At 37.8% G+C, this 11,192-nt stretch overlaps 1 protein-coding gene across 1 annotated transcript; it reads right to left on the reverse strand.

Moving 5' to 3' along the window:
* Positions 1-8,984: 8,984 nt before the first annotated feature.
* Positions 8,985-10,853, reverse strand: LOC134789759 (fork head domain-containing protein FD4-like). Its single transcript, XM_063760391.1, has one exon. It carries the CDS (start codon positions 10,571-10,573, stop codon positions 9,827-9,829), a length of 747 nt encoding a protein of 248 aa, XP_063616461.1. The 5' UTR covers positions 10,574-10,853; the 3' UTR covers positions 8,985-9,826.
* Positions 10,854-11,192: the final 339 nt, after the last annotated feature.

Below are 11,192 nucleotides of genomic sequence, written 5' to 3' on the forward strand. Positions count from 1 at the left end.
TACTAACTTCTAGGTACTTAAAACCTGATTAGACCTACATATATCTTATCTATTTCGGTTAGTAAATTACAATCAATTTGTATGATTGATAGCCTGCCCCCTACTAACTCCAACATTAATAGTAATTTATAAAGAATTGATCAATTAGGAGCAATTGAGTTCGGTCGTGCATTGAATTCATAATTACTAAAAACAGACATTAAACACAACACGTAAACAATGAATTGTTTTTTGTACAAAACCGATCACAAATGGAATCACTTCAAAATCGTATTACGAGCTCGGAATTCAACAATAACAAACAAAAATGAATTAACAATGGTTCCCTACGTGTCAAGTCCCCCACACTCGGCATTACAAACATCCACAAAAAAGAGGTTGCGTCCTAAACGCACGCAACAAAAAGTGGCTCATACAAAACGGTACCGGCGGCGTCTTCAAAGCGAGAACAGTCATTTTACACCATCATCCTGGCGGCCTGCTTTACGTGACCTAATGACAACTGCAGTGCATATTTCACGTATGCGCCGTCAAATGATATGACATAAATTGGACTCTATATTTATTGCTTAAAGGTGTCAAATATAATCAACTAGTTTTTCTACGGTTTACTGCAATTATTTTATGAAATTCCTAGCAAAAAATAAGATCACTACAACGCCATGGCGACGAGTAGCTTTTCTGAACAGGCGAATACAATTTATACGAAGACATATTTACAGATACATATATCTTTATTGTGTTATAGAATAAGCGGCTATGATTTGCTTGTCATTGTATTTTAATAAGACAAAAGCCATGACTTTCGATACGCTTTAATATTATTTATTGGCTGCACACTCAAATAATACTAGGTAGGTACACAACGTTCCATACTTGTTTCCTTTAAATGTTTCATTCTACTAAAGTATTGTCCAAGGTAGTAATTAAAATTTAATCTATCGTAAATAATCCATAAAATATTAAACAAAAGGTCTTTCGTTACTACATACAACGTTTTGTTGACGGAAGTGTTTAAGAAGGAATAACGCTTGATCGAGCGTGTCATCTCGGCTCCATTGTTTTAATGGTAAAGTACCGGTTATTAGCTAACAGTGTTTTTGAATAATAGCGTAGGAGTAGGTACGGGAAATGAACATGGCGTACGGATACCAGCCACCAATGCATTTGGCCAAGACTGTAACTGTCTGTTACAAACTTGTTTAAGTAGTAGGTAATGTAATGTCTTTCAAAGAAATCCCTGGTTTCCGGGCAGAGCAGGGCAGATGGCAGCCTCATTCGTAAAAACTAGTGCCTTCGACGATTCTTGGGATTAGGTTACCAGAACGAAGGGATCGAAATAGTGGGATTTGAATCCTGGATCGTACCAATAACTTTTCTGGAGCTTACGTAAGAATCTCATTTGGTATTTTCCAACTTCAGCAAAGAAAAACTATTTGCTGGAAACTGGCGCCCCAGATTTAACAACTTTATAAGGTTTTTGATTTTAATTTGATACGACCTAATGGATTGTTCACGGTGATTGGTGCATGCGAAATGAAGTGCATGAATTGCACGCTAATCACTAAGACCATAGTCAAGGTCGTATCAAAACCACAACAAATTGATAAGATAGAATCGACCTCATACATTTATCAAAAAATAAATTTCTATTTAAATTATATTTATGGACTCTCCAATCCACAGTGGGTTGAAGCGTGTAGACTTAAACATTCTTGTAAATTGAGAGAATACATGTGCCTGCAGTGAGACGTATAGGTAAGTATAAGCTGGTGATAACCATAACAAACTCTAAGAAACGAGCATTACAATTATAATATTGTTCCTGCCAACTTCACCTAGAGTACCTACATACATACATCAGCATCAGAAGCAAAACAGATTAGCCATCACCTTTACTTTGTAACATCCACTTTCCTCACATTATCCTATCAAAACGGTACAAGCTACTTTTCCTCATAGAAAATCTAAGAGCCGTCAAATTCTATTAAGCTCACTCTCAAGTTATCCATTATAGTCATGTAAGTCAAGTGTAAAGTGCCTTAGGGGGCGGTCCCCACGACACAATCGCCGGAACCACACGGCGGGACGCCGAGAGGTCGCCCATTCAAGCGACCGACGATTGTCGGCTGCACCGACTAGACTCCGAGGTGATACCGACAGTACCGACACGACTGCCTTCGTTTCGTTGATGAATATCCGACTAGACCTCGATACTTACTGGCTCGTTATGCGCTTGGTCAAATTTTAGATACCTTTCTACCTACTTTTCAATTACTTTTGTAGAAATGTCAAATACAATTATCAAGTTTATAAGTATGGGAAAATTATCAAAGGAACTTTTGAGAATGTACAGTACCTAGTTACTTCATTTCTGGAGAGTGCGCTTGCCATCACACTTATTGTTTAATAGAAAGCCTACCAGTATATGAGATATCTGTGGAAAATTTGACGGTAGTCAGTCATTACACATTAGGTGTTAATGTACAATTAAGTTTGGTCACTACTGCACCAACATAAACAATAGAATAAATACACCTAATAATTTATATTTAAAAAATAATAATTAAAATAGGTACATATGTATATCTACCTAAATCCAGGCTCGTGCCTCTTCTGAGTATTGATAATATCTGTATTAAAAGACACCGCTCTTCCACAACTAAGTATATAGTTATATGACAATTTAAGGTTTAGCCACTGTTAAAACTGCAAGCGTTATCTGCTTATACAATTGGTTCGAGTGAGTGCTCAAATGTTCACCAGCCTAGTAGGCAAGTCGAAAACGCAGGCGTGTGAATAAATAGCTAAATGAATTTTCAATTACTGGTCTAGCGGGCCGGGCGCAGCGCAATCACGCATTAATCGTTTAACTGTGGTTTATTCTCGCTCGGCACTTCACTCACTTCCCAACTACAAGTTTCATCAGCATAAACGTGATTACATTGCCCACTAGTCATTTAGCTCGAGTGCAGACAGATATGCCTACGTAAGGATGCAGACACGGAAATTCTAAAAAATATTCTATGAAGAATTTTTGGAATGAAAACTAAATATCCTAACCTCACATGTGAAAACTTTAAAATTTTAAGTACTTATACGTTTCATTTGATGATGATAAATTAAGGGTTCACTAAATCAACTAAAATATAACACATAAATTATGACAAAGGCTGTTTTGGCAAGATGTGCTGCCGTATTCGAACTTCAAGATATTCACAAGAGACGACATGTACTAGATCCATTCTAGATACGTTATAGTTTAGATATCAACTAGTTCTCTTTTGCAGCGCAATTCGGGCAACCAATGTCACTTTTACGTTAGATAGAGTAAGATATCTATTAGATGTGAATTGGATCTCTATGTCATATCCTGTGGAAATCGTTCCACAGTATCTCCAGAATCGCGCAAATGTCAAATTTGACAGGTTAGATCTTAAACATATCGTTATCGTATTTTGGTGATGTCTAAAAGATGTCTAATAGATGTCTATTTCAAAATCCGAATCGGGCCCTTATATTTTTTAAATATTACTTAAGAAACTTGGCTAAGAAATCATCATGAAAAGCGTGTGATGCTGAATCTAAGAATTCATTAATGGGCTATTAAAAAAGCAGAAACTTCCAAGAAACAGTCCATGAAACAGATTTCTCTATTATTATTTATTAAATATCAGATTTATATACACCGAATAAAGCAGATATTGCCTTAAAATACTATTAACTATATCACTGTATAAATAATTAGCAGTTAGGGTGTCGGAAAAGATATAAAAACAGCAAATTGAGGGACGGATGGATAGACACAATGTGTTAGATATTAATTTCAAAATTATAGACTACGGCTATCTGTGCCAAGGTGTTTGGGCAAAAACGGCACCAGAAGTGCCAAGAGAGACCATTTTGTTACTTCCCGAGCGTGTAATTGGCCCTCTCAAACAGCTGCCTCTACAAATATTTATTAAGACGAAATAGGAGCTGAGTTTTAAATATTTTAGGTAAATATACCCGTCTCGCTAACGGAAGCGGCACCTAAAAGTAGCGCGATAAGGACAAGGCGAAAAATCCTGCGTAAAAATCTCAAAAATCGAGGTTTCGTACTCCTCTGTTTCCTTCTCCAAAACTTAACCAATCGTAACCAAATTTGGAAATCTAAATGATTATGAAATTATCTGTGTCGGACCGTTTTGCTTTTTTGGCTAATTGATATCAGTTTTGAATGGCACGCCTCTCATTGCGGCATAGTCAATTAGGCCATTTTGGCCATTTTTGAAGGGCTCTAGCGCCTTAAAAAACAAAAATATCAAAAAAAGCAAAACGGTCCGACACAGATATTGACAATATTAATCTGTGTTGAAAAAATCATTGCTCTAGCTTCAAAAACCACGGAGGAAAACGAGGAGTACGTTTGTATGGAGAAATGACCACTCCCGTTGACTCTTAAGTGCATAAGACTTGATTTGGGTTCACACAAAAAAACTTTTGTGTGATTGTAATGAACTAACAAAAGACAAGCGGCGCTCTGATAATGACAGGCCATTGAAAGAATAGGTGTTGTTGTTGTTATACTTATATTCTTAAAAAGTCCCGCTCGTCTATATATTTACTTGCTTTTTAGGGTTCCGTACCCAAAGGGTAAAACGGGACCCTATTACTAAGACTTCGCTGTCCGTCCGTCCGTCCGTCCGTCCGTCCGTCCGTCCGTCCGTCCGTCCGTCCGTCCGTCCGTCTGTCTGTCACCAGGCTGTATCTCACGAACCGTGATAGCTAGACAGTTGAAATTTTCACAGATGATGTATTTCTGTTGCCGCTATAACAACAAATACTAAAAACAGAATAAAATAAAGATTTAAATGGGGCACCCATACAACAAACGTGATTTTTGACCAAAGTTAAGCAACGTCGGGCGTGGTCAGTACTTGGATGGGTGACCGTTTTTTTTTTTGCATTTTTTTTTCCGTTTTTTTTTCATTATGGTACCCTTCGTGCGCGAGTCCGACTCGCACTTGCCCGGTTTTTTACTGAACAGACTAATTTTGGGACTCTATTGTACCCTTCATTTGACAGGACTTACCTACATATATTTATTTACATATATTTATTTACATATATGTATATATTTTCGAAAATATAAAACGTCTACCCAATATAATAACTATACAAATTCTTTTGTTTTAGAAATAGTAGGTAATACCTACTTCACTGTTATAGCTACACATAGGTGAGTGTAAAAACTGATAGATAGTTTATTTCATTCACTGATTTAAACTTTCACGATTTTTACTCATTATTATTCACACCTTACCTTACCTAACTAGAAAAGACAACAAAAAAACCGGGCAAGTGCGAGTCGGACTCGCGCACGAAGGGTTCCGTACCATAATACAAAAAAAAAACGAAAAAAAAGCAAAAAAAAAAAACGGTCACCCATCCAAGTACTGACCACTCCCGACGTTGCTTAACTTTGGTCAAAAATCACGTTTGTTGTATGGGAGCCCCATTTAAATCTTTATTTTATTCTGTTTTTAGTATTTGTTGTTATAGCGGCAACAGAAATACATCATCTGTGAAAATTTCAACTGTCTAGCTATCACGGTTCGTGAGATACAGCCTGGTGACAGACGGACGGACGGACGGACGGACGGACAGCGAAGTCTTAGTAATAGGGTCCCGTTTTACCCTTTGGGTACGGAACCCTAAAAATGGACGAGTGACATATATTTTGATAGGTCTTTAAAAACAACTAGGTACCTATTAAGTTTCTAAGAAATAAATACAAGCATACAAGCAGGTACCTACGTACCTACATACATAGGTACATATAGATAAGTATACATACATACACGTCATTTATGTGCATGGAAAATTATTAATAAAAGAACATTGTTCAACAGCAGATGTTTGTTTTATTACTTCGTTCTGTAGTCTTAATGTAAACTACTACAACTTAGTAATATAATTTATTTTAAAGAGTCAATATATTTTAATAATTGCAATACAATGGTATCTACTTTAGGTCTGAACAATTTATTAATTTATAGTAAGTACCTTAGTAGATAATGTTTTTGTAAAGTACAGATCCCTAAGTGACGTAATGGGCTGGCTTAGATCAAAAATCACAATTTCGATAATCAGACTGCCGGATTCGAACTTTAAGATTACGTCAATTAATAGATCTAGAAACGATATGGATTAGATGTGTCAGTGTCAAAAGTGACGTATTTGTATGAAGAAACGTCACATTTGACACTGACATATCTAATCCATATCGTTTCTAGATCTATTAATTGACGTATCGTAAAGTTAGAATCGGGCCGAGAGCCACAAGCATGTGCATGCGCGGTACACGGCACAGATTTCAATCCACAAAAAAAATTGTAGGCTTTGACGAAGGGGCAGCCCTACCGCAGCCCTAGCCCTAACGCACCACTACCAACCAACTCGCTTTATATAATTATGTATTTTGTATTTCGTTATTTCAGTTTAAATAAACTTGTTGTTGCCCGTTATAAAAAAAAGTACATTTGCGTGTTAACTGTAAGTACAAGGACCATAAAATATCTCTAAAAAAAGATTCTTCTTATCCTTAGAAGCATTATTTTATTCTAAATGTAAAATATTGCATATATGTTAACTTTATTTTATTATCATTTATAATATTAACCATACCTAAATTCTTCCTTGGTAATTTTTTTAAATCATTCATGTACCCAAATAGACGCAGTTCTTCGACCATATGATTGATTGGTAAAATATTTCTTGGCAAGTCTATACTCAGTAGTTAAGTATACGTATATTATATTATTTCAAATTTAGTTCAAAATAACCCACCAATGTATATACGAATTTTTCAATAATTAAGACTAAATAGGTCATGACGTCATGAGTTCATAAACTATGCGCCCCCCCGTGAATATATAGGGTATTGCAGCCTTTCTTAGCCCTCTTTGAGATCCATCCGCTCACATGAAAACTTATGTTACAGTTGGTTCCAGAATTTTCCACATTGTGTCGTTGATTGTAAAAACTTATTTTTACCTTTACTTTTTGTATGTAAAGTTAATTCGGTAAAATACCGATTTAGTATGCCGCATACTTACATACTAATGAATGACGCAAAACTCGGCCCCACCCCCCACCTGTACAAATATCTTCATTATACTATTTGTTATTGTAATTGTTCTGTGGAAAGTCCCACAAGGAGCCAAGTTAATAACTTGTCAATCAATGCCACTTATATGGGATGGGTCTTATTTTAGGCGATACTAATGTTTAAGTTAATTTTAAATGTATGTAGATAATTATAACTCACTGGTAAAATAAGTAATCACACATTTAGACAGGGCCAAAGTTCTTCGTAATTCTTACTCCTAAGGTAAGGACGAAATTTAAATAATTCTTCATGTTGATAATAAGTTATTTGGCAAGACCCTGATCCAGGAACCAAGTCTGGAGTGCCGATCAAACTTCCTTATCCCACGGCGCGTGTAGGAGAGCACGTGTATCCAGATCCTAACGCTTCCACACGTGTCCTGATTGATATTCCTGGCTGGAAATCCTATCCTGCACGCATATAATTATCCTACCAAGAACCAAGAGCTCCCAGTGTGCTTCAGTTAACATTTAAAAGACCTTTTTTAGTTGAGAATGCTCAGTAAGCTACGGACTTACGGTCTATGTATTATTACAAGCTTTTATTTAACTTGACATGTTCGTACGAAACTTAACTTTTTTTTAAACTTGCAAACCATTTTTCAACCACTTCCTGATATCCGATGAAGCTGAAAAATGTACGTAATGTATGTATGTACGAAGTCGGGTGACAATGTAATATTATGGTACCATAGAGCTGATCTGTTCATGGAGACAGGTGGTGGCCATAGGAACTCTGTGATAAAACAACGCAACCTAATTGAGTTTGGAGTTTTCAGAATTGTCTCGATGAGTATTACATAGTTACCTGACTGTGGAAAGAAAAGTGCAGTCCGAGATAAAAGCTTGTACCGAGATTAAAATTTTTGCCAAAAACTTATTAGTTTATTTTTAATTATACCAATGTCAATTTAATTCTGGTTGTACTCTTCCTTTTCCTACATTAATCTATTCCTTGAACGACGCAACGTCACAATATTAAATATTGCACGATTTGTACTGCAGTTCAAAGCTACCTAGTATTATTTTCATTTATTACCTATTCTTTAAGGTGAATGATAAACTCTTTTAAATAATTTAGATAGTACCAAAGTACAGACAGCATCAAAAAGATAGTGACTTGGGCAAATATATCGTAACATACCTTTGTTACTTGTTACCATAGGAATAAGGATGTGTCTCGATATGTTTGGCCACTTTAGCCGTCACTATCAATTCGTTGCTGACTGTACCTATATTTAAATTTAGATTTCTATATAGTTACGAATATTTCTATATCGTTGGTATTATGTACCAACGGAAGTAGTTGCGCTAGTTAGTTAAATGTTTAGTTGTTGTTCTGGAACGTTTTTGCTGCTAATAGGTATCAATTAAGTAAAAGATCGTGTTTGCTCTCTCCAATAAATTTAATTAAGCAAATCTTATGAAATCAATTCTCGATTTGATTTCAAATCTCTTTTTTAATCCGTCAAGAGTCAACGGTGCTTGAAGGTGAAGGAGCAGCGCTCTTCGCTCAAAGAATTATCTGCCTATTAAAGCGTTGGTTCCACTTCTGAAGAAGAGGGTATGTCTAACAAGAGGGTGGATGACTCGGCACCAGCTCGAGCCAATATCAGTCGTTATTAGTCGACAAAACGCGCGCGTTTCGCCGCGTTACGCGTGAAACGGACCACCGAACTAGAACCTTTTTTACAGAAACGCTTTTTATCCCTTTGGCCCGCCCCCCACGACGATATAAGTACTAAAATCTCCCACATAATTCTAAACTGTGATTTCTAATTTAAGAAATTCATTTTTGAATAAAATGAAACAAAATTTGTACTAATAAGAAAATTTTCATTTAATATTCCTATACATAATTTTTAACAATTTAAACAATATTTACAGATATAATACTTATCTAACTGTTTTTTATAAAACAGGTAAACAATAAAGTTATTTCTTTAAACAACTAAAATAAATAACAGTTCTTACGAAATTTAGCACTTCGTAGGTATTCTTGCGTTTTTAGACAAGAAAACTAAGATAATATTTAGGTTCAGTACATCAACATTTAATCTATTCTGTCCAGATGATGACTATAAAATTGTTCGTTGCAAACATTGTACGAGAACTTCATATGAAGTGTCAAATTGTGTTTTAGGATATAGGTATTATAACAGGACCATCGAAGTCTTCAAATCTACCTACCTACTGATTAAATAAATAGGTGTTCCTTAACTCTAATGTACACATAAACTAATTATACACCTACATTTCTATATGTGAGATCACTAAAATAACAACAGATATTTTTAATCGGGTTATTCGTTTAGCCACGGTTGCCGGGTTTCTCGCCGCGCTCGGTCGGCCAATTACAACCATTTAGGCCTCACTGCTGCGCGACTCCTTGGGTTAGCGACGGTTATGTTTATAACAAATATACTTATAAGAGTTATAAGTATACCAGACGTAAATGCCACAAAATGTAACTTATTTGGTAAATTTGACTTAACTAAGTAGATGAATCGTAGTGTTTTATTTTAAATATACGGAGTATGAGTATTTAAGTATGTTTCTGACTTGAAATTTTCATCGACGAGCACTTTGAAATCTGCACAAATATTGTTCGCATCTCGAGTACTTACAATCTAGCATTGCACGATATGTTGTGGCAGGTCGAGTGAGCGGTGTGTCACGCGACGGGCAGCGGCGGCGGCGGCAGGTAGCAGGGGCGCAGCGCGTGCGCCGCTGCCTGCAGCAGCTCGGCGTGGTAGCGCTGCGCTGCCAGGATGTACGGCGCTGGCATCGCTAACTCCAGGCGCGGCATCGCCAGCTGTGGCGGTGACTGCGCCGGCTCCGGCTCCAGCAACGCCTCTATCGTGAACGCTCGTCGTGGTCTTTGTGGAGGTAACATCGTCACTGTTGCTACTTCAGGTAATTCTGCTGGCTCTGGACTGAGTTGAGGACACAGAGGAGGAGTGTAGAGACTCGCACTCGGCAAAGCTGGAGGCGGCGGTGGCGCACCCGCTTGACGAGCCAAAAATGCACGATTAAAACTGGCCAGTGCAGCAAGCTCCGCGTTAAGGTTGTCTTTCTCTCCTTTTTGCAACTTAAAACGTTTGCGTCTCCTGAGTAACGAGCCGTTTTCGAACATGTCGAAGGCCTGCGGGTGCAATGTCCAGTAGGCTCCCTTGCCAGGCCGGTCCGGTCGGCGCGGCACTTTCACGAAGCAGTCGTTGAAGGAGAGGTTGTGCCGCAGCGAGTTCTGCCAGCGCTGCGTGTTGCGCCGGTAGTACGGAAAGCGGTCCGTGATGAAGCGGTAGATCTCTGAAAGCGGCAGCATGCGCTCCGGGGAACTCCATATCGCCATCGCCGTCAATGAAATGTACGAGTAGGGCGGCTTTTGGTCCCCGTACGATTCTCGAGAAGGTCGCGGCATTGTCACCACCACAGACTTGGAACAGTTCGAAAATTTTCAAAATTTGAGAATAACTAAAACACGAATGTGCGCTCACGTCACTTCGTAGCGAGGTGTGTAAAGGAACTGAGGCGCGGAGAGCTCGGTCCGCACTCGACCCGCCCGCTGTCGCGGCGCGGCGGAGCGCCCCGACCGGTACCCATACCCCGGCCCTCATTGGTTGATCTGACGACCAATCGCACGCCTCCACTTTCAGGTATAATGTCGGCTTTCGCTCCACTAACAAGGAATTTAAATTGATATTATGTTTATATTGCCTCCAAATATCTTTTGTGATGACACCGCTTTTTATTTAGCGTATGTAAATTACGGTGATACAGAAAAAGAGATTTGAATTATACACCAATCCGACGATGAATGAGCAAATTAAAATTTTGAGTAAGTATTATAATATCTCCCTGAAGATTAAAAGGTGCCGTTGAATTTTATCGAATCATCGAATAAAGGTTGAAATGCATTAAGCTCTATTATTTCATTTGGTAGGATTTTGCACCTAAAGACCGTATCGTTAATTAGGTATGGGGACAACTTTACTTAGCCGTTTTTTTTGTATTATATTTATATTTCAAAATTACACATG

Source organism: Cydia splendana, chromosome 4, assembly GCF_910591565.1.
Source record: "Cydia splendana chromosome 4, ilCydSple1.2, whole genome shotgun sequence".
Taxonomy (NCBI): domain Eukaryota; kingdom Metazoa; phylum Arthropoda; class Insecta; order Lepidoptera; family Tortricidae; genus Cydia; species Cydia splendana.